Below are 24,516 nucleotides of genomic sequence, written 5' to 3'. Positions count from 1 at the left end.
CCAGGCCTGCATAACCTCTGTCAGCCTGCCTGCCCCAAATTATCCCCCCATATTCAGTGCCGATGCCTGGACATGGCCCGGCACTGAATTTTGGGGGAAAATTTAGCCGGTGATGATCAGCATTTAAAAATCACTGACCGCTGCAAGCTGAATATTGGGGGGGAATGTCTTTCTTGCCTTGGAAAGATGTGTTGAGCTTTGGAGATGATTTATTACAGAAGTTACTTCCTTTGGAAACCTTTCTCAAAGATACTGAGGTAGAGAATACCGACGATGATTATCACATTGGGAAAATGCAATAAAAGACTAGTTGGGACTGATTTGCATCCCTCTTCACTTTTAGATAATTGTAGATTTAAACATACCCCTTGGGGACTGAGAATAAATAAAGAAGCTAAAATGGTTTCTGATGATACTGATTTTATGACTAAATGGGAGGCAATTTTAAACTGAAAAGGTGTGAGCAAATCCAAGTAAACGTTCACTTGACCTTATGTTATTAACTATTCAGACAGCTGATAGGAAAGCAAATGAAGTAAAAGAGAAACTTGATAAAGGCCGTAGAAATCCGCCCGTCTCTGTCTTTATGTTCTATCTACCGGAGTTGCCGTCAAATCTCACTCCAGCCCATCCAAATCCGCCCTGTCATCTGCGGGACACAGACCGCAAAAGTCAGCCCGGCACTGCCCTCACTCTCCAAACAACTAGAGTTTCCGTCGAAGCTCTCTCCAGCCCATCCTAAATCGGATCACTATATGCAGGACTCAGACCGTACAAGCCAGCCCGAATTCATTTTCTAATTAGACATCCTTTGTGTTCATCCCATGCCTTTTTGAATTTTACCACATTTTTTTTCTCTACCACTTCCCTTGGGAGGGCAGTCCAAGCATCAACCACCCTCTCTGTGAAAAAGAACTTCCTGACATTACTCCTAAGTCTATCACACTGCAACCTCAATCCATGTCCTCTAGTTTTACCATTTTCCCTTCACTTGAAAATATTTGTTAATATATATACACCTTTCAAGTATTTAAACATCTGTATTATATCTCTCTTGTCTCTCCTCTCCTCTAAGGTATGCATATTCAGGTCTTTCATTCTCTTCTCATCTGTCTTTTGGTGCAGTCCTTCCTCTGGGCCACTTGAAGTCTTCTTACATATTTAGCTAGATATGGCGTCCAAAACTGAATACAGTATTCCAGGTGGGCCCTCACCAATTACTTGTACAGGGGCATCTATATACTACACTGCCAAGAAGTAATGTCAATCAGGTTTTTCAAATGGAAAGGGTGTGGAGAAGACAGTCCATGACAGAAAAAAAAAGCACATAAAGGACAAGAAAAAATAGGGGTTGAATATATTTGGAGTAAGAGGGAGAGTATATTAGAATGGAACATAAAATTACAATCGAAATTGGAGTCATGGAAGTTGGAATAACAGGTATCTACCCTGAGCAGAAGGCAATGTGTTGGTAGAGTACTTTATTGAGAAACTATTGCAAAAGTAATTTTGTGTGTTTCAACAATTTTTTGCACTGATTCGGAGCTTTTTGACCAGTGATGGTGATTTTTCTTTTGAAGGGATTGTTTCCCTAGTGTAAAGGCAGTCACTGAGGCCTTTTTCTTCAATATCATCAAACATTCATTTGTTTACAGGATATCAAGCTAAAATATTTTTATAATCTGGCTAAATTACAGATTAGGTTTCCTTGTTTAGAGAGTTCCATCCCTTCTCTACCCTAGTCTGATTTGTATAATATCATTTTTACTTCTGTTGCTTGCATTAGGAAGCTGCTCAGTGCATTGCACAAGCATAGGTTTAAGTCAATTTTCTGTATGTTCTACTTTGTTTGAATTTGTATTGCTGATTACCAAGCCATGGTAAAAAGTGGCCTGCGGTTGTGTGGGCTTATGGGATTACCGTGCTCCAAGGCCACTGTTTACCATGGTGGGAGAAACCCTTTTTTAAAATTGAGGTTTTTAATTGCCATGCACTAAGGGGTCCTTTTACTAAGGTGCGCTGGTGTAGACACGTGTATTGGATGTGCGCAGGTCCATTTTTCAGCGCACCTGCAAAGGAAGCACTTTTTTAGCCCAAAATGGACGTGTGGCAAAATAAAAATCAGCGCGCGTCCATTTTGGGCCTGAGACCTTACTGCCACCCATTGACTTAGCGGTAAGGTTTCACTCATTAACTGGATGGTAATTGTCAGCGCGTGTACACTGCCGATTACCGCCCGGTTAGCACCACATGGTAGGAAATATAAATTATTTTCTGCCGCACGTAATGGATGCGTGTAGAAATTAGAATTACCACCAGGAACACGTGGAAGCTAGGCTGTAATTCTAATTTGATGTGTGTTGTATACGCGTAGGCGCGTAAAAGGGCCCCTAATTTTCCAATTGGCATGCATCCATTTACTGCATGAGCCCATATCGCCACCTATTTAGAAGGCGCTAAGGGCTTACACACTTCTCCTGTGGTAATTGGACAGCATGAGGCAATGGCCTTGGACTTCCCGATTACTACTGGGAATGCCTACTCACTGTCCCTCTGTGTTAGAAAATAAAAATTATTTTCTAGCGTGGGAAATGGACATGCACCAAAAACAAAACTAGCACAGGGCGCCTGGGCTTACCCGCTGGTAGTGTTGGTTTCCTGCAAGGTACCCATGAGGTAGTCCTGTGCGCATCAGTTTTGAACTACTGCCCGACTACCACGTGGTCTGGGTGGTAATTTCATTTTACGCGCGCTGACGATTACCGCCTGGCTAACGCATGAGACCTTACCACTAAGTCAATGGGTGGCGGTAAGGTCTCAGGCCCAAAATAGCCGTACGCCAATTTTCATTTTGCCGCACATCCATTTTCAGCCAAATAAAAAAAGGCCTTTTTTGCAGGTGCGCTGAAAAATGGACCTGTGCGCGTCCAATACATGCGTCTACACCAGCGCAGGCCGTTTCTCGGCGCACCTTAGTAAAAGGACCCCTTAGTTTTTAGTAGTTGCAGCAATATAGTACTATTTAGCAATATATTCTAATGTTATAGTTATTACACGTGTGCATGTATTTTCATACAGGCTAACGCAAGATTTCAGCATAAAACATATACAAAGAATGGAAGTCCAGAACGATGAAACAGAGATCCCTCCTTTAATTAAAGTATTGAATTACAGTAAGAAACGTGCTGCAAAGCTTCAAAAGTTGGAACAAGCCTTAAAGGTAGTAGTTACAGTATTGGTGTGATTCTTTCATTCTTGGTAAAAAAAAAAAAATACTCTTATCTAGCATTTGGAATACCGGTAACTGAAATATAAAATTGCAGATCTGTGCCTTAGGCCTGGAAGATAGCTGATGTAATGCCAATTTTTAAAACAGACCAATGCTGGACAAAATAGTGAAAGCAGTTGTTAAGAGTAGAATTACTGAATACCTGGATAACATGGCTTAATTGAGAAGAACCAACATGGATTTTGCAAAGGAAAGTCATATCTTGCTAATAAACTATTTGAATTATTTGAAGATGTAAATAAGCATGTGGGTAAGGGTGATATGGTGTATTTGGATTTATGTTCATTTATATTACATTATACTGAGGATAAAAAAGGTTTGGCTAATTTACTAAAAGAAAAGTCCATAAGCCATTATGAAGCTAGACTTTGTTAAATCCACTGCTGTTTCTAGGATAAGCAGCATAAAGTCTGTTTTCTCTTTTAAGAACTTGCTAGGTACTTGTGACCTGGATTGGCCACTGTTGGAAACTGGTTACTGAACTTCATGGACCTTTGGTCTGTCCCAGTATAGTAACGCTTATGTTCTTATGTTAAGTTGCTGTGTAGGAGTCCCAGGTCACTGGGGGGGGCGTAAACTTTTGGGACCCTATCTGGTTGACAGACCTGAAACACAAGTCTTTCATTTTTCTTCACCCCAGATGAACAAATGGTCCATGTGAGGCTTACTTTGATATATTTTTTAGAATTTTGAGTGTTCTACAAGGCGAAGTGGCGGGTTACCTGCTCCAGTTCCTTAGAGAGTCTGTGTGAAGAGTCTAAGCCTTCAAGGAAATAGATGCAGCAAATTCAGACCTTTTTCAAAAGAGGATGGAAAACATCAGGAGCCATACTACTAATCATTTCTTTAGCGCTACTAGACATATGCAGTGCTGTACACATTATATGCAGGTACTTTCTCTGTCCCTAGAGGGCTCACAATCTAAAGTTTTTGTACCTGGGGCAATAGAGGGTTAAGTGACTTGTCCAATGTCACAAGGAGCTGCAGTGGGAATCAAACCCAGGTTGCCAGGATCAAAGCCCACTACACTAACCATTAGGACACTCTTCCTTCAGTGGAAGATAGGAAGGCTCCTGATCTTTTCCAGCCTCTTGAGAAAATCTTTGTTCTCTGGAGCAGGAATGCAGCCAAAATTTTAATTTTTAATTTTAACAATTAGCACACAATTAATCTGTAGGCAACAACTCTTTCCACTGTAGTGGATCAGGTTTCTTGCCTGGAAATGTTTCAGTAACACCAGAGTCAAAAAAATTCTCTAAGGAAATCCGACTATATAGTTCTCACATGTGGGGTAACGTTCATCCACAGAGCCTGGTGCGGAAACACTGCCTAGTGTACTATCTCTTTAACAGCTTGAGGCAGAGCTCCCACCACAAACACAGGACCAGCAGTCTTTCCTCACCTGCGGAGGAGAGAGGTCACGCTTCTGTAATTCTCTGGTCAGCTTGTTCTCAGAGAAAGCGAAGTTATTCTCATTTACTTTCCCACCTCCCCTAGGAGTTAGTTTTTGGCTGTGTTATTATACTGCTGGTCTTGTGCTTGTAAGTCCAGCAGGAAGGCACCCCTGCATGCATAGTAGGAGCATTGCCTCAAGCTCTTAAAGAGATAGTATGTTAGGCAGCATTTCTGCACTAGGCTCTGTAGATGACATCACCCACATGTGAGAATAATTGGTCTGCTGTCCTCAGAGAATACCTTCTACAAGTAAGTAAGTTCACTTTCTCCGTATCAAGGCTTTGGGGATGCACCTGGGTGTTACGTCTGTGCTCACCTCGCCCTCTGGTGGCCAGAACCGGTGGCTGCTGTGGACCGTCACCTGTTCCAGATTTCAGGCCAGTCCGATCCGGATCTTCAGGGCTGCCAGACTTGCTTGCTTGGATTGAACCTACACAGCACCCGTAGTTTCCTGGTGATGGTTGCAGCTGAGCTCCAGGTGCTGCTGGGCTTATTAGCCATTCTGAATCCTTGCTGCTTGGCCTTTGCATTGCGTCTAAGGCCCTGGTATATTGGTGCTTGTTGCACTTCAGCCTGAGTTTGTTTCCTTGCTCTAGTTCTTGCCTGAAGTCTTGCCTGTTCTAGTTAGTCTATGTGTAGTTTAGGATATTGCTTGTTTACTGTGTTGCTTGTTTCCCAGTCTTGTGTCTTGTTTGTATGTCTTTGCCTAGTTCTGTGTTTATCTGTGTTTGTTCCCTGCTTCAGTGGCTGCTTGCAGCTTTCAGTTCAGTCTCCTGTCTAGCTGTGTTTGTTCCCTGTTTCAGTGGCTGCTCGCAGCTTTCAGTCCTGTCCTTTGGCCTATCCTTTCCCTGCCTTGCTGTCCCTGTGCTGCCTAGCTGTTAGCCAGTCCTGCCCTGTCCAGTAAGTCCTGCCGGCCACCTGAAGCCTTGAGCTCAACTCTTGGTGGAAAGTGGCCAGGTGCAGGTGAAGCCTAACTTTTTGTCAGAGATCTGCCCTGTCTCTAGCGTGGGGTGGTTTTGCCTGCCACTGCCGCTCCTCGGCAGTGGCCCAAGGGCTCACAAACCCAGTTTCCAACTTTGAAAACGTGACACTGGGTTACGTCCCAACTGTTCTGCTTAAGAAAAAACATATCCGTGGGATATACCTAGTCTAAGTTTGGCCACGTTTATGGTGAACAGGCCCTCTAACAACTATTAGCCAAGTCTTAGAACAGTCTTTGGTTGTATTTGGCAGAATAAAATGTTTTAAAGAAATAAACTGAATAAATAAAAAGTGAGCTTGGAAATGCCACCTCTTGCTATTGGGTTGTGGGAGTGAACACAGGGAATTAATATGCTCATTAAGATCTTCTGGGTGTTTCCAACTGACCTGGATTAGCCGTTGCTAGAGATTCCTTGGAATTTTAGTCTATCAGAGCATAACACTTTTAATGCTCTTATCCTATATAATTGCACCTTCAACATGCTACGTCTGGATTCCTGGGTTCATAACATCCATTCCCACTCATTGCCCTGCACTCGCGTCAAAACGTAATGATGTCAGAGGGCGGAACAATGAGGGGGAAGGGAACACTGGAGGCGAGATGATGTCAGGATGAGAGAATCGCGGGACCGAGGGGAGGGAGGGAGGGAGGAAGGGAAGGGCAGGGCAGAGGAGAATTGATGGATGGGATGGGAGGACCCCGTATAAGAGGCTTGGGGAGGCTAAGCCTCCCCAGCCCAACCATGACCTTCCCCTGGCTGCTGCCCCCCCCAAACACAGGGCTGCCTGGCGCAGCAGCGCTGCAGCCAGGCAGCTCTCGGACGCTCCCTCCACTCCTTCCCACCCTCAGCTCCCCGATCGACAGACCTCCTCTCCGTTCCTCCCCCCCCCCCCCCCCTTGCGCGTGTTTAACACTTTTACTTTCAGGCACAGCGACAGCAGTGAAGAAGACAAAACAGCGGGCTTGCCTCCAGCTTCTCCCTTCCCTCACACAGTGTCCCGCCTTCTGCGATGATGCATTTCCTGTTTCCGTGAGGGCAGGACACTGTGTGAGGGAAGGGAGAAGCTGTGTTGTCCTCTTCACTGCCGTCGCTGCGCCTGAAAGTAAAAGGGTTAAACGCGCGGGGAGGGGGGGAAGGAACGGAGAGGAGGGCTGTCAGGGAGCTGAGGGAGGGCAGGGAGAATCGCTGGACATGGATGGGAGGGCAGGGGGAGAGAAGAGATGGCTGGAATTGGAGAGGAGGGCAGGGGGAGAAGAGATGGCTGGACAGGACAGGAGAGGAGGGGAAGGCAGGGGGAGAGAAGAGATCGCTGGATAGGAGGGCAGGGGAGAGAGGAGAATTGCTGGACATGGATGGAAGGAGGGGGCAGGGGAGAGAGCAAATTTGCTGGATATGGATGGATGGAGGAGAGGGCAGCAGAGAATGGAGAGTTGCTGGACATGGATGGATGGAGGAGAAGGCAGGGGAGAATGGAGAGTTGCTAGACATGGATGGATGGAGGAGAGGGCAGGGGAGAATGGAGAGTTGCTGGACATGGATGGATGAATGGGGCAGGGAAGAGAGGAAATTTGCTGGATATGGATGGAGGCGAGGGCAGGGGAGAATGGAGAGTTCCTGGACATGGATGGAGGGGAGGGGAGGGCAAGGGAAAGAGGAGAATTGCTGAACATGGATGGATGGATGAATGGAGGAGGCAGGGGAGAGAGGAAATTTGCTGGATACGTGTGGATGGAGGAGAGGGCAGGGGAGAATGGAGAGTTGATGGACATGGATGGAGGGGAGGGAAGTCAGGAAGGAGATGCACATGGATGGAGGGGAGGAAAGAGAGGAGAAATACTAGACATGGATTGAGGGGAGGGGAGGGAAGAGAGGAGAAATGCTGGACATGGATGGAGTCTACGTACTTTTTATCTTTTAAAAAATACTATAAAGAAAAATCACAAAAAAAGAAAGACTAAAACAAAAAAAAAAACATAGATAAAACAATCTGTATCTCATACCCCTGGAGCATATTACTCATTATACACCCTTCCCAATTATTACTTATCGTGACAGAACATTTCTCCTAACGGTTCCCTTAAAAACATAATCGCAATTACATGATAACCTTGCTAGCGCCCATTTCATTTGTGTGAGAAACGGGCCTTTTTTACTAGTTACATCATAAAAAAGCATACATTGCCTGACAAACTGAATTCACACTTTAATCCAGTTCTTTACAGGGTAAATTTAAATACAGAGCAGAAGTCGCAGTTTTTCTTGCTTATTTTTATGAACAGCTTTATCCATCAGAAATGAAAATATCAGGTAAAAGATACACCATTATAAAATTATAAATGCAAACTGACCTACAGGCTTGATGTTCTGTTAACCTTGATTTCTGGCTTGTCCTTAAACATCCAAACATAAGATTTTATGAGCAACTTTTCATAATGTTTTTGTATTTCATATGATATTAGGACTTAGAAGAAAAAGAGAAAAATGAAAATTTGGAAGATGGACTGAAATTTGAAGTACAAGCTTATCCTCAGTCTGCAGAATGGGCTATTGACACGACCAGCCAACCCTTTATGAAGATATTCGAAGTGCAGTTCACTGACAGCCAACCAATCGATGTAAGTAAATTTCAGAAATACTCGCCTGTATCCCGTGATTTCCTGGGAGAGGTAACCAAACATTCAATATTTATGTGTAATGCCCTTGCTGTTTCTTCCGCCTTGTTAGTCTGGTTGTGAGCCCTTGTGCCCCGGCCGAGGCCTAGTATAGGGGTTAGGCCAAGGCCGAGGGTGGGCCGAGCAGGCACTACACACTACCCCAGCTACCAAGCCCTGTACACACAAACGCAGCAACCAACTTGCACCTCAGAAAAGGGAAGATAGGGCAATCAGGCGGGCCTCACGGCCTATCGGGAACCGATTCACTCAGAATTCAAGCATGTGGGCTTCACGGCCTAACTGGAACCAACTCATACTTAGGGAGGGGAGAAAGAGTCTAAACGAGGGGTCCCCCACGGGGACTGGAGCACCAGCAACACCCTCAGTGCTGGTAATCAAGGAGAAAGGGAAGCATACACAGAAACACGTCAAGCTGTAGCCCACCGCACACAAAGAAGGAGAGGGACTGGAATATAAGATACTTTAGGCAGAGACCCTCAGCAAACAGGGAAGGGAAAAGTCCACAAAACGGAGTGCGGAGCCTAACACACACACACACCCCACACAGAAAAGGACAGACTTAACGCCTCATAATGTAACCATAATTATGTTGTAACAGATTGTACTTCCATCACTACAATGTATTGTAAGCCACACTGAGCCCGCAAATAGGTGGGAAAATGTGGGATACAAATGCAATAAAATAAATAAATAAAATACAGGAGGTAGAACAGCAAAGAAAGGACTGAAACAGTCACAAAGGGAAAACTGCAGTAAACAGACAAGTGCCAGAAGCAGAGAAGCTCTGCAGACAAAGGGTTAAACCAAGCTCAGCACACACACAGCAACCAGAGGCAGGGAAGACTGCAGACAACGGGTAAATCGGGAGTACAATGAAAGAGCAAACAAACACACGCAGGCAGCAGCCCGTAGACAGAGACAGAGCAGCAGAAACTGCAAGCAAAGGAAAGGAGTAATAACTTCACGCAAGCACAGAGCTAATAGCTCAGACTGTCAAATTTGTGACCGTTTCCTTGTCTGTACTCACCTCGCCCTCTGGTGGCCAGAACTGGTGGCTGCTATGAACTGTCACCCATTCCAGACTTCAGCGCAGTCCGGCCCGGATCTTCCGGGCTGCCAGACTTGCTTCTCTTGTTTGTGCCTGAACAGCACCTGTAGCTGCCTTGTGATTCCTGCAGCTTGAACTTCAGCAGCTGATGGGCTTTATTAATGTATAATTAATCACCTGGAAACTTCTGTGTTTGCCTTTGCATCATCTAAAGTCCCTGGTTTGTTGGTGCTTTGTTGCACTTCTGCCTAGTCTGGTTTCTTGCATAGTTCCTTGTCTGTTTCTAGTTAGTCTGTGTGTAGTTTAGCTTAGGTTTATTGCTTGTTTCCTAGTCTTGTTTCTTGTTTGCATTTCTGTGTCTAGTTCTTGGTTGTCTGTGTCTCTTGCTTAGTGGCTGCTCTGCAGCTTTCAGTCCTGTCTCTTGTCTGTCAGTATTTGTACCCTGTTTCAGTGGCTGCTTGGCAGCTTTCAGTTCCTGTTCTTTAGCTTGTCCATTTTCCTGCCTTGTGTAGTATTGTCTGTCTGTGATTCCTAGCCCAGTTTCCTGCCTTGCTGCCCATGTATATTCCCTTCCCCTCTGACCCTCAGTCCCCGTTCAACTTAGTTGGTATCCAGCTCCTGCCCTGTCCGGTAAGTCCTGCCAGCCGCCTGCACCCAGGGGCTCAACTCCTGAGGAACGGCAGTCAAGTGCAGGTGAAGTCTAGCTGTTCCTGTCAGAGTTCTGCCTTGTCTCTGGTTTGGGGTGGTTTGCTTGCCACTGCTGCTCCACGGCAGTGGCCCAAGGGCTCATGAACCTAGTTTCTGCCTTGAATATGTGACACGGATAGAGCAAAGGTAAGGCTTCAGCAGAATTGAAGTAACGCCAAAGCAGGGGTTGTAGTGAAAGGTCAGCTTAAGTAGATCAGACTGACATCAGCTCAGCCCCTGACGGACCAATCAGGAGCGGTTCCAAGCATTCCCCTGTCCGCCTAGCAGAATTCTAACAGAATCATAACACCCCTTCTTTGTATTTATGGCTCAGTCAAAACAAGGGCTGGGATCTGGTGTCACAAGTCTTCATTCACCACCACACCAAGGATATTTTTCTGTATTTTATATCTCCTTTCCAACAAACTTAATCTTGACATTGCAATTATGGGCCACACACCAGAACTGCTTCTAAGATCATGGGCTCTGAATTTGGCCTCTAGGATAGGAGGTCTATAAATTGGCACCAAGATTTAGGTACTCCGATGCTGTGCACTTAGCACCAAGAATTCCTTTATAGAATACTAGCAAAAGCTGGCACTGGTGCATCTAAAATTAGGCACCAACAGTTATGCCAAGTCAATGGCAGTTGTAACCGTTGGCGCCTAATTGTACCCTGAAGTGTGCATAACTTGTAGTATTGTGTGTTACATGCATATCTCAAACGTGCCCATACTCAGCCCATGTATGCACCCCTCTCAATTTATGCACATAACAATTTTGGCATGTATTTTCTAATCTAATCTAATCCATATTTTATATGCTGCTCTATCCCAGCAAGAGGTTCCAGGCGGTTCACATAAAATAAGTTCAGTCAAAATGAGGAGTGTTATAATTAATAATATAAGCTTAAGAATTAACCATACGATTTAGCAAATAAAAAGATTTCAACACAAGTGCATATAATTTTATAGAATAGCACCTAGCAATTATGTTTGTAATTGACAATTAATGGCACCAATCACACACGTAAATGCTATTAGCATGCATAACTTGCACCTATATTTAAACACCAGTTTATAGAATTGCCCTTCACGTGTCTCAAATAGTAACAACTCTCACTCTGCTCTTATATCATCCTCATCTAACCTCAGTAGCAGAAGACTAAGCTGAGGTTGTAACTGTGGCCCTTCTACATGCGTATTTTAAAACACTTTTCAAAGGGAAAGTGTGCTCATACTCCCTACCTTAGCGTCTTCACCAGACTAATCCAGAACCTGTGGCTTGTACCCATCAACTAGCAGATGGAGACAGAGAAAAAAAGAAGTCTTGCATGCTTCGCCTAATAAAGGCACTGTGCTGTCTTAGATACTGAGTATTTCTTTGTCTTCAGTGGATGGTGAAGGGCAGACTGTAGCTTCTGAACTGGTTAAAGAAGCAGCTCCTGACCTATTTGGAGAACTGAGCATCAGTTGAGCAGAGGGATACCTCATTAGAGGTTTCAAGCTCCAAATAAAAAAGAGGACATAATAGCTAATTTAATTTGATCTGTAGTAGGGATGATACTCAGAGGAATCCAAGTTCTTAAGAATATAAGAGTAGCCATACTGGGTCAGAGCAATGGTCCATCTAACCCAGTATCCCTTTTCCCAACAGTGGCCAAGCCAGGTCACAAATACCTGACAGAAACCCAATTATGAGCAACATTCCATGCTACCAATCCTGGTGCAAGCAACTGCCTCCCCATGTCTGTCTCAATAGCAAACTATGAACTTCTCCTTCAGGAACTTGTCCAAACTTTTTAAAACCCAGATACACTAACTGCTGTTATCATATCCTCCGGCAAAGAGTTCCAGAGCTTAATTGTTTGTTGAGTGAAAAAATATTTCCTCCTATTTGTTTTAAAAGTATTTCCATGTAACTTCCGTAAGTGTCCCCTAGTCTTTATACTTTTGGAACAAGTAAAAAATCGATTTACTTCTACTCATTCTGCACCACTCAGGATTTTGTAGACCTCAATCATAGCTCCCCTCATCCGTCTCTTTTCCAAGCTGAAGAGCCCTAACCTCTTTAGCCTTTCCTTATACGAGAGGAATTCCATCCCCTTTATCATTTTGGTCGCTTTTCTTTGAACCTTTTCTAATTCCACTATATCTTTTTTGAGATACGGCAACCAGAACTGAACGCAGTACTCAAGGTTCAGTCGCACCATGGAGTGATACAGAGACATTATAGTATTTTCGGTCTTATTCACCATCCCTTTCCTAATAGTTCCTAGTATTCTGTTTGCTTTTTTGGCCGCCACTTCACACTGAGCAGAAGATTTCAGCATATTATCTACAACGACACCTAGATCTTTTTCTTCAGTGCCGACCCCCAAGGTGGACCCTAGCATCAGGTAACTATGATTTGGATTATTCTTTCCAATGTGCATCACCTTGCATTTGTCCACATTAAATTTCATCTGTTATTTGATTGCCCAGTGAGGTCTTCCTGCAATATTTCACAGTCCGCATGTGTTTTAACAACCTTGAATAGTTTTGTATCATCTGCAAATGTAATCACCTCACTCGTCATTCCGATTTCCATATCATTTACAAATATATTAAATAGCACCGGTCCCAGTACCGATCCCTTCGGCACTCCACTGTTCACCCTCCTCCATTGAGAGAAATGACTGTTTAACACTACCCTCTGTTTTCTGTCCAGTAACCAATTCCTGATCCACACTAAAACCTTGCCTCCTATCCCATGACTCGTGAGGAACTTTATCAGAACGTTTCTGAAAATCTAGATACACTACATCAACCAGCTCACCTTTATTCACATGTTTATTTACGCCTTCAAAGAAATGAAGCAAATTGGTGAGGCAAGGCTTCCTTTGGCTGAACCCATGCTGACTGTCCTGGTAAACCATGTTTGTCTACGTGTTCTGTAATTTTATTCTTTATAATAGTTTCCACTATTTGCCTGGCATTGATATCAGGCTTACCGGTCTATAATTTCCTGGGATCACCCCTAGAACCCTTTTTAAAAATTGGCATCACATTGGCCACCCTCCAAGCTTCAGGTACTATGGATGATTTTAACAACAGGTTACATATTACTAACAGCAGATCATCAATTTCATGCTTGAGTTCTTTGAGTACCCTTGGACATATGCCATCTGGTCCAGATGATTTACTACTCTTTAATTTGTCAATTTGGCTCAATATAGCTTCCAAGTTCACCAAGATTTTTTTCAGTTCCTCCACATCATCACCCTTGAAAACCATTTCCGGTAGAGGCAGATCTCTTACATCTTCATCCATAAAGACAGAAACAAAGAATTCATTCAGTTCCTCTGCTATGGCCTTGTCCTCCCTGAGTGCCCCTTTTGCTCCTTCGTGATCTAACGGTCCCACGGATTCCCTCACAGGCTTTCTGCTTCTGATGTACCTCAAAAAGTTGTTACTGTGAGTTTTAGCCTCTGCGTCAAGTTTCTCTTCGTATTCTCTTTTAGCCTTCTTTATTAATGCTTTGCATCTTTCTTACCAGTGCTTATGTTGCTTCTTATTTTCTTCATTTGGGTCCTTTATCCATTCTTCAAAGGACAAGCTTTTGGTTGCAATAGCCTCTTTTACTTTTAACCATGCTGGCTGTCATTTTCTCTTCTTTCCACCTTTGCAAATATGTGGAATGCATCTAGACTTGGCTTCCAAGATGGTATTTTTGAATAATGTCCACACCTGATTTAGCGTCCTAACCAGCTGATCCTTTTAGTTTCTTTTTAACCATTTTCCTCATTTTATTATAGTCGCCCTTTTGAAAATTAAATGAAGCTACAGTAGATTTCCTTTGCAGGTTCATCCCAGATAGTAGCTCAAACTTGATCATGTTATGATCATTGTTTCCCAGGGGACCCAACATGGCCACCTCTCTCACTGTACCCTGCATGCCACCAGGGACCAGATCCAAAATGGCTCCCCATCTTGTCGGTTCCTGGACCAGTTGCTCCAAGAAGCAGTCGTTTATTACATCTAGAAATTTTATCTCCCTGGCACTCCGTGATGTAACATTTATTCAGTCAGTATTGAGGTAATTTAAACCCTTTAGTGTCCAATGTTCCCATCAATCTGTTCCCATATGGCTTATTACAGGAACATTGGACACTAAAGGGTTAAACCACCAGTTATTATAGTGTTGCCCAATTTGCCAGCTTTCCTAATCTCTGTAAACATTTCTTCATCTGTCCATTTTTCCCCACACATGGAATTTCTATCCGTAGTGATTTCACGCTGCTGTGTCATATGGAATATTTATTTGATTTGACTCAATTCCCTCTTTAACATATAGCAAAACCCCCTCTCCAATTTGATCCTCTCTTTCATTGTGATACAATTTGTACCCTGTTAACACACCTGCTTATAATCAAACGAGAAAAACGCCCAAGTTCCGACCTAAATCGGAAGATGGACGTTTATCTCACAAAAACGAATAACGCGGTATAATCGAAAGTCGAACTTGGACATTTTCAACTGCACTCCATCGCGGAAGCATACAAAGTTGACGGGGGCGTGTCAGAGGCGTGGTGAAGGCGGGACTGGGGCATGGTTATCACCCGAACAGAGATGGGCGCCTTTCGCCGATAATGGAAAAAAGGTATGCGTTTGTAGCTAGAATTTAGGGCACTTTTCCTGGACCCTGTTTTTTCACGAATAAGGCCCCAAAAAGTGCCCTAAATGACGAGATTACCACCAGAGGGAATCGGGGATGACCTCCCCTGACTCCCCCAGTGGTCACTAACCCCCTCCCACCACAAAAAAATGATGTTTCACAACTTTTTATTTTCACCCTCAAATGTCAAACCCACCTCCCTGGCAGCAGTATGCAGGTTTCTGGAGCAGTTGTTAGGGGGTGCAGTGGACTTCAGGCAGGTGGACACAGGCCCATCCCCCCCCTACCTGTTACAATTGTGCTGCTTAATGCTTAGTCGTCCAACCCCCCCCCCCAAACCCACTGTACCCACATGTAGGTACCCCCCTTCACCCCTTAGGGCTATAGTAATGGTGTAGACTTGTGGGCAGTGGGTTTTGAGGGAGATTTGGGGGGCTCAACACACAAGGGAAGGGTGCTATGCACCTGGGAGCTCTTTTACCTTTTTTTTTGTTTTTGTAAAAGTGCCCCCTAGGGTGCCCGGTTGGTGTCCTGGCATGTGAGGGGGACCAGTGCACTACGAATCCTGGCCCCTCCCACGAACAAATGCCTTGGATTTATTCGTTTTTGAGCTGGGCGCTTTCATTTTCCATTATCGCTGAAAAACAAAAACGCCCAGCTCACAAATTGTCGAATAAAACATGGATGTCTATTTTTTTCGAAAATACGGTTCAGTCCGCCCCTTCACGGACCCGTTCTCGGAGATAAACGCCCATGGAGATAGACGTTTTCGTGCGATTATGCCCCTCACAGTGTCCCATTGATTGTCCTCTTTCCACCAAGTCTCTGAGATGCCTATTATATCTACCTACTACTACTACTATTATTTTTTAGGCTTCTAGCATTTAGCATTTGTATACAGGCACTTCAAATTGTGTTTTTTCCTTTGATTTACAACTGCTTAGAAGTTGAAGGGGATAATGTGCATCCTTTATCCTGCTCTCTTATTAACCACACCTGGCTTACTTTCAGCATTGTTGAAACCTCTCTGCTGGGATTCCCTAAATGTCCTGTTTCAATAGTATCCTTCAAGGATACTCCACACTGAACCATGCACTCCTGGGCAATTGTTGGCTTTCCCTCTATTCTAGTTTAAAAGCTGCTCTATCTCCTTTTTAAAAGTTAGCACTAGCAGCCTGGTTCTATCCCAGTTAAGGTGGAGCCCATCCTTTTGTAACTGTCTCCCCCTTTCCCAGAATGTGGCCCAGTTCCTAACAAATCTAAATCCCTCATCCTTGTATCGTTGTCTCAACCACGCATTGAGACTTCTTCCCCTACCCCCTTCTCCTCCCTTGTTTACCGCTGTTTTCTTTCTTCCAGTATTGATTTCCTTTCTTTAGCTAGTTCCAAGGGAGCTTGGGTTAGAGGCCTAATATTCAGACCAACAGCAGTGGTTATTTTAGAGTTCTAGGCTGAAGCACCAGTCTTTCCTACTGGCTTGATTCATGTGCCTGAGATAATTTTCAGGGTGCGCTTCAGGATGCAGGCCTCAGCGGAAGAGAATATCTGAGAGGGATTTGAGTTCTCTACCCCCCTCCCCTCCCCACTCATTTCTTTTCTTTGAGCTAGAGTTTCTAACATTTAAATCTAACACCAAGACAAGAGATTTGAACAAATATATATTTTTCAATATGCTGTTATATGTGAGGATTTCCACCACCACCACAAGTAGTGGATGGTGTCTTTCCATATGGCTGGCCCAAGGGAGCTTGGATTGTAGCTGCCTTCCTTTGCTGGCGGGAGCAGCACTCTGGGGCATTTAGGCCACAGCCATGGACTCGTGTAGTAGCATGACCTGGGTGTCTGAGGAAATCCTTGGGACACATCTTGGAGGGAGCCCCTGGTAGATTGCGCATTGCGTGGTCAGTGGGTCATTTGGTCCTAGTGGCCTTTGATTGCTGACCACAAATCAAACCAGGATCCAACTTACCAGCTATCTTTCGGACAAAATAAAAAGTGATGTTTAGTGGTACCTTGTAGATCCGCAGGTCACGGGTATAAGCATGGAAAGAGCATCCATTGTGGGCAGCCTTCTGAAATAACTCCAGTCACTGAATATCAGACGAGACCGGTCGTCTGCCTTTGTTTCTAATTTCCTAAAGGAAAATCTTGCCAGTGGAAAGAGGTCTCTCATAGTTTGTTAGTAGTCTGACAAGGATATCTGGGAGCAGGAATTTCATTCTGTTTGGAGGACTTTCCAGTCCTTCTTATTTTAGCACTCTGAGGGAGTTCGGAGAGTAATATTGCTCCTTTTTCAGTTCCAACTCCAGATTGCACAGTGGCATAGCAAATGGAGGACCTGAGCTCCACTGGATTTCTCAGTTAAGATTTGCCATCTGCACACTCGCTAGCACCTAGAACTGGATCCCCACTGGAGGAGCATATGTACCTGGTGTCCATAAGGACTGGCACTTCACTAGACTATCACTCATGTTGAGTAGAACTTCCTTTAGTTAATTCCTATGCTCTGCGGTCCTTAAGATTGGCATTTTTTTTTTGTTCCTGAGCTCTGCCTTGGTGAGGGAACTCACCATGGAGATCCGAGAGCCTGCAAGACCTTCCCTTTTTATCAAGCTATTCAGGCTCTGATTTAAGTGCCATGAATTTCTCCGCAAGCAGTCCTAAACTCTATTTTTGGTGCCCGAGTAAGTGAGGAACAACTAATCTGCCTGATGGGGATGACTAAGTTCTAACAGTTTTCGTAGAGACCACAGTTCAAGGAGAAAGAGGTCTCTGTCCCAGTGGATAGTAGTATTTCTAGCTGAAATCCTTCTGGAAGCAAACTTTATATCTCTTCTCTTAAGTGGCAGAGTGCAGCACTAATGTTTTAATGTTTGTGTGCGCTGGATCTAGCAGGGCCCAGGAACAGCACTCTTGGCAGGGGAGTGGGAATTTTCCATGTAAACATCTTGGTAAAGTAGGGCCTTTCTTCCTGCATCTGATGGCCACATGGTGCAATGCTAAAGTTCCTAGATTCTTTAGCTGCCAAAGAGAAGGCCTGGATGCCCAGCTTCAGCATTGGTTGCAGAGCTCCCTGCTTTATGTGTTTTCTCCTTGGCTAATGATAGGTAGAGTACTCCGCCAAGTCGCTCTTCCTCCTGGTCAAATAATTTTAGTGGCCCCAGATTGGTTCAGGGGCCATGGTACATGGACCTCATTCACCTTCATATAGATTGGCCTCTGTGTCTTACTTCACAAGAGACTTCTCTCCCAGAATCCAGTCCAGATGGAAGATCCATCTCTCTTTAATCTTACAGCATGGCTTTTGAAAGGTCAAAGTTAAGGAAGAAAGGATATGCTGATGATATTATTAGAACCTTGTTCCAGGCTAGAAAGCAATCTACTTCAGTTGATTGTACTAAGGTTTAGAGAATCTTTGAGGCATGGTGTTCTGAATGGGCTATTTCAGTTCAATAAATGAATGAATGAATGAGTAATGCTAAAAGAAGTTTGCAGATCAGAAATGTGGTCTTCACTTCATGCCTTTCATTATAGGCTGGATGTTTCAGCCAGGAAGGAAACTACCTTTGGAGCTTCTGTGCTATTAGCATGGGTTTCTGTTCTCCTCCTGTCTTGAGGCCTACTTTGATACATCCTGCAAGTTCTGGACTGATCTGTTCTGGATGCCAAGGAAGGAGAAGTTAGATCTTACTTGCTAATTTTCTTTCCTTTAGTCCCAACAGTTAAGTCCAGAAATCCATCCTTCTATTATCTCTCTCTGTTTACATATTTCAGCTCTTAAGACTTCTATGTTAACATACACAACCTCTTTTTTAGCTGTTGTTTTGTTTATTCTTCATGGTTTTCTGAAGGAGGAAGGAGAAATTTGTTACTGCTTTGTTACCAAAATGATGGTTTGGAGTAGCTGTACAGTGCCCTTTATGACAGAGCTCAATTTTGTACTATCTCCACCTGATGATAGGTGGGCATAACCCGCAAGTTCTGAACTTATCTGTTGGGCTAAAGGAAAGAAAATTAGCAGGTAAGCCCTAATTTCTCCCTTAATTTGATTGTTTTATAATCTGTTGTGGTCTTCTCTTCTTAAATCTATTTGCTATTGTACAGTTTCTAAAAAGAACTGGAATTTGTGACTCAGAACTTTAAGCATTGGCCTCTTAGATGGAGAAAGGGGATGGAATTTGATATACTGCCTTCTGTGGTTACAATCAAAGCGGTTTACATATTATCTACAGGAACTTATTTTGTACCTGGGGCAATGGAGGGTTAAGTGACTTACCCAGAGCCACAAGGAGCAGCAGTGGGAATTGAACCTGGTTCTCAGGCTGCTACACTAACCATTAAGTTACTACCATTGGTGGACTTAATTTAGATCTCCTGAATATAGGGGCACTTAAGGATATATTGATGCAAAGTCTAAGGGTTCTTTTACCTGTGGGCTTTTCATCAGTTTTCAAAGTACTTTCTCCTGGAAAATTACTGAGGGAAAAAGTGCCTGCAGAGAATTTATCCTTTTCCAGGACAAAGCAACACCTCAAGGTATATTTTCAAAGCACTTAGACTTACAAAGTTCATAGTAATCTTTGGAACTTTGTAAATCTAAGTGCTTTGAAAATGAGCCCCATATTGCCTTCCGTGGCTTAAATATGCCCCAGGAATACCTCCAAGAAAATGTAGATAAATGTACACACATTGTTCCCCAGCATGCATGCTTTTATCTGCACAGACTTCTGATGAAATGGAAATAAGATTGCTATGCATTTGAATGTGAAAAATGATTAAAACAGTAGAGTGGTGGCACTACACAGTTTTCATGGAGAGCTTTTTAAACCCCGTATTTTGTGTTGAAACTAGAGATTAGATCAACAAGAGAAACTGGACCATTTGAAATTGGAAAAACATACTCATTTTGAACTGGCCACAAGGAACTTCAAAATACCTAATAAGCCCCTAGTAAAAACAGCTGACGTTCAATTCTCTGACAGGCTACTTATCGACTCACCTGAATTTGACATCCACCTGCCTGTATACGATGAACTCGCAGAAGAGGTAATGAAATGTTTAATATTTTAAAACAAACAATCCTATTTGTTGTCCTGTAGCTTAACTATACTTAGCAGGTGCTGTGGAAAGAGTTTAGAAAATAATACAGAACTATTCCTACTTCAAACAAAATAAAAACCCCAAAAATAGGAAGCACAAAAAACTCAAAGTACACTATCCGTCCTACTAAAAGAGTATTCGCCATGATGCTCATTTTCAAAGCATATGGATATCTCAAAATGGCCAAAAAAAAAGTCCATCTGTTGAATTGTCCAATTCGCGATTTTTGAAAGGCAGAATTTGGATATTTTACATTGCTGTTCGTCCAAATAGCAAGGGGGCATTTGGAAGGTGTGTTATGGATGGGACTAGGGCGTGCCCAAAATTAGGACATCTTTCAGTGATAATGGAACAGGAAGAAACATCCAAGGCAAAAAAGAAGGACCTTTATTTAGGCCTGTTTCAGTTTTGTACAGAGTACAAAAAGGTTTCCAGATTGAGCAGCTTGACCACTGGAGTAGGATTATCATACTTCCGGATTCCCCTGGACATGCCCTCCTTTTCAGGGGATTGTCAGGGGATCCCTGCAGTTTTTACCAGCCTGCCCATTTTTCCAGGATTCTGGGCAGGCGGACAGGTGAGCAGACGGGCTAGCTGGCCTTTCCTGTCCCCCTCCCCCGAACCTACCGAAACACACCCTGGTGGTCTATTGGCCTCTTAGGGCAGGAAAGAACCCCACTCTTTCCTATCTGCTGCTGCCGCTTCTTGAAAACGGCTGCCAAGACTTCAAGTGATGGCCTCATGAGATTTCTTTGGAAGTCTTGAGGCCACCGCTTGAAATCTCGGGAGCCATTTTCAAGAATTGGCGGCAGCGGGCAGAAAAGAGTGGGGTTCCTTCCTTCTCCAAAGAGGCCCCTAGACCACCAGGGCTGTAAGGTAGGCCTGGGGAGGGGAGGGGGATTCATATACTGCTCGTGGATGGGAGGGAGAGAAGCCGGGCAAGTTGCATGTGGATGGAAGGGAGAGGTGTGGGAGACATGCTGTACATGGAGGGAAGGGAAAAGAGGAAAATGCAGCACATGGATAGAAGGGGATAGAGAGGAGAGGGGGACATGCTGCTCACGGATGTTTACTTTTTTGGAAATGTACAGATGTTCTAATTTTGTATTTAGCAAAATATTTAAAAAAATGTATTTCTGTTACTTTCACCAGTTTTTTCACTGCTTATAGAATCTGGCTTTCTTTGGGGAGGGGGGTTCAATGTGACTGTGTGGCTGAGGGCAGGCCGAGGAGGGGCAGCATTTTATTTTTTTATGTCCTCTTTTTTTTTTGTCTCCATAAATACGGTAACCCTACACTGGAGGGATGAAGGCATGATCCCTCCTTCATCTCCCAGTGCTTACTGACCCCCTCCCATCCCCCTAAGAAGTGAAAGTCATAGTGGGTTCCAGGCTCTAAGTGGCCAGTCCTAATAGAGCAGCAAGCAAGTGTAAGGAGTAGCCTAGAGGTGAGAGCAGCTGACTTTGCACAACAGGACCAAGGTGTAATTCCCTCTTTAACTCTTTTATTTCTGTACAAATATGTGAGCCCTTCTGGAACATAGAAATACCTACTGTACCTGAATTTATAAGATACCTGCAAGCATGATGGCTATTGTAGTTGTGTACCTTTAGGCAGAGTAGATTTTTATCTGTTCTTGGAGCGCTCACAATAAATAAAGTGGGATTTGTACCTGTGTCCCATTGTTTAAAGTCCACTGCACTGACCAGTAGGCTGCCCTTCTGCTCTGCAGGGATGTCTGTGTGGTCATTCTGGTACAAATGATGCCAGACAGACATTTTTGTGCCTGCATTTTGGCATTTGTATTTTGGACGTTTCATTGTGGAAAATGGCTGTTCATTTTGGACATTTTACAGCACAAGAACGTCCTTCTCACACATTTTTGAACAGGAAATCCCAACATTTTTCTTGGTCGAAAATGACAGTGAGATGGACGTGGGGGTTTTTTGGGGATGTTCTTTTGAAAAAGCCCCTCCATATGTCTAAAAAAGGAAAGACGAGGAACCAGTCTTCACACCTCAAAAGATAATGGCAAAACAGTGGAGACGACCAGAGAACAGCATGCAGCCAAAAAAGCCTTTGATAGGGTCCTTTATTGAAAACTGCTCAAATAACATCCCATATGGTGGCCTTAATTAAGATAAGTGTTTCATAAGCTTATTTGTATGGACAATGTAAAGACAATTGACACTTTGCTTTTATGTATTCTTTGTCGTATTTACTTTAGAACCATCCCGATTTTTATCATGTGGAGGCGTATTTTCAAAGCACTTAGACTTAACATAGTTGCATAGCAACCTATGGAACTTTGTAAGTCTAAGTTCTTTGAAAATGAGCCCCATAGACTCTTGTAAACAAAAAGTAGTGTTTTTTTTTTTTACTAGTTTTCACTGTTTTTGACACATTTCACTTTATTTTTTTTGATGTTAGGGAGCCAAATGATGGATAATGACAGTGCTCACACTATTCAGGGCTGGATGCCACGTTGTGTAATCTGAAGGCTTCCACACCTCACGCATTAATTTATGTTGTGACACTTTGTTGTTGTTACTGGGTCCAAATAGGTAGACATAATGGTGAATACTCTTTTAGGAGAACTGATAGAGAGCTATTCCTACAACAAATTCTGGGGCCCTTTTACTAAGGCGCACCTAAAAGTGGCCTGCGCTGGTGTAGGCACGTGTTGTGGACTCGCGCAGGTCCATTTTTCAGTGCAACTGGAAAAAAGGCATTTTTTTTGTGGTCAAAAATGGACGTGCAGCAAAATTTAAATGAGCACGTGCCCATTTTCGGCCCGAGACCTTACCGCCACCCATTGACTTAGCGGTAAGGTCTCAAGCGCTAACCGGGGGTAAGCATCAGTGTGCGTAAACTGCTGATTACCGCCGGGTAAGGTCTACGCGGTAGAAAATAGAAAATATTTTCTACCGCGTGTGTTGGACACACGTAAGAAATGGAATTACCACCCGGGGCACACGGTAGCCATGTCCCTCTGGCACACAAATTTATATTTTCTCCAAAGAAGGGGTAAATGTATCTGTTTTAGATATGTATATTGCAGCTCCACCCAAACTATGCCCATGTCACACTCAATGCATATGCTCTTGTCGACATGCATACTTGCATACGTATATACTCCCATGCAATTTTACAATAACATTTTCAACCTGTGAAACATGCTTTACATGCAAAAAAATGTTTTAATAAATTACTCCTACACATCTCTTGGGCAAAATGCCTCAAATAATAGGTTTTTTTTTTAAGTTGCTGCTGCATGCCTACTCCGTAGTAATGAGAAGCAAAGCAAGATGAGTCTTGCCAGTACCTGGATGGGGACTAACCAGGAAAGACCACACACTGTAATCTGTTTTACACAATGGTGAAGCACTACATTATTCTGCCAAGAAGACATTACAGGTACCATGGAGGGTTTTGATCACCCCAAACTCAACACACAGAAATGGATTCAAAGAGAAAATAAAAAGACAGTCTTAATTAAATGAAGTAGTGGTAGAACCCACGTCCTCAAAAGTGAAATCTTTGGTAGAAGAGATTCTGCTAAATAAATATGAATTCTTAGAAATTTTGCATTTTTTATCATAGATGGAGTCCTCTGAGGTACAGCAGCTGGACAGAAAGCTATTCTTGGGAAGCAAACTCACAAAAGCTTATAAAGCGTTCACTGAGAACCTACCAAGGAAGCATCTGCTATTTGATCAGGTACACAAGATTTTCTGTCATAACGCTTTTTAAAAATTATATTTATGCCCCTCCCATTGCTTCTTTCTACATATCTTGAATTGTTTCATAGGTGTGGTAGTTGGTAAAGAGAAGAGATCAAACTGTGCTCCATGGGCCATATCTGGTTTTGGTGTAGCTAGCAACAATGAGTCCAGTCGACACTTGATAGCTAATTCAACCAATGCACGTGAATGCAAGTATTTCCTTTAACTATGGGACCTCAACTGGCCAAATATGCAAGCAACCCATGTCAAAGGACACACACTTGATCTCATCACACACAAACTGTCCACAGACTTAAACCTAATGTTAACAGATACAAAATGGACAGACTGGTCAGACCACCACAAACTAAACCTATCCCTACAATGGTGAAAAAAAGGCTCTTACATAGTAACATAGTAGATGACGGCAGAAAAAGACCTGCACGATCCATCCAGTCTGCCCAACAAGATAAACTCATATGTGCTACTTTTTGTTATACCTTACCTTGATTTGTACCTGCCATTTTCAGGTTACAGACCATAGAAGTTTGCCCAGCACTATCCCCGCCTCCCAACCACCAGCCCCGCCTCCCACCACTGTCTCTGCCACCCAATCTCGGCTAAGCTTCTGAGGATCCATTCCTTCTGAACATGATTCCTTTATGTTTATCCCACGCATGTTTGAATTCCGTTACCGTTTTCATCTCCACCACCTCCCGTGGGAGGGCATGCCAAGTATCCACCACTCTCTCCATGAAAAAATACTTCATGACATTTTTCTTGAGTCTGCCCCCCTTCAATCTAATTTCATATCCTCTAGTTCTACCGCCTTCCCATCTCCGGAAAAGGTTCGTTTGCGAATTAATACCTTTCAAATATTTGAATGTCTGTATTATAT

The 24,516-nt window shown here is 43.5% G+C and overlaps 1 protein-coding gene across 1 annotated transcript in view; it reads left to right on the top strand.

Annotated features, from left to right (window-relative positions):
• Positions 1-24,516, top strand: part of CCDC87 (coiled-coil domain containing 87) — a 112,261-nt gene that overhangs the window by 40,593 nt on the left and 47,152 nt on the right. The window contains exons 9-12 of the mRNA XM_030215471.1: positions 3,079-3,220; positions 8,187-8,342; positions 19,645-19,839; positions 23,497-23,613. Coding sequence (XP_030071331.1) covers positions 3,079-3,220; positions 8,187-8,342; positions 19,645-19,839; positions 23,497-23,613 — 610 coding nt within the window. The remainder of the gene's footprint in view (positions 1-3,078; positions 3,221-8,186; positions 8,343-19,644; positions 19,840-23,496; positions 23,614-24,516) is intronic.

Source organism: Microcaecilia unicolor, chromosome 9 (assembly GCF_901765095.1).
Source record: "Microcaecilia unicolor chromosome 9, aMicUni1.1, whole genome shotgun sequence".
Classification (NCBI taxonomy): domain Eukaryota; kingdom Metazoa; phylum Chordata; class Amphibia; order Gymnophiona; family Siphonopidae; genus Microcaecilia; species Microcaecilia unicolor.
This window is presented reverse-complemented; position numbering and strand designations above follow the sequence as displayed.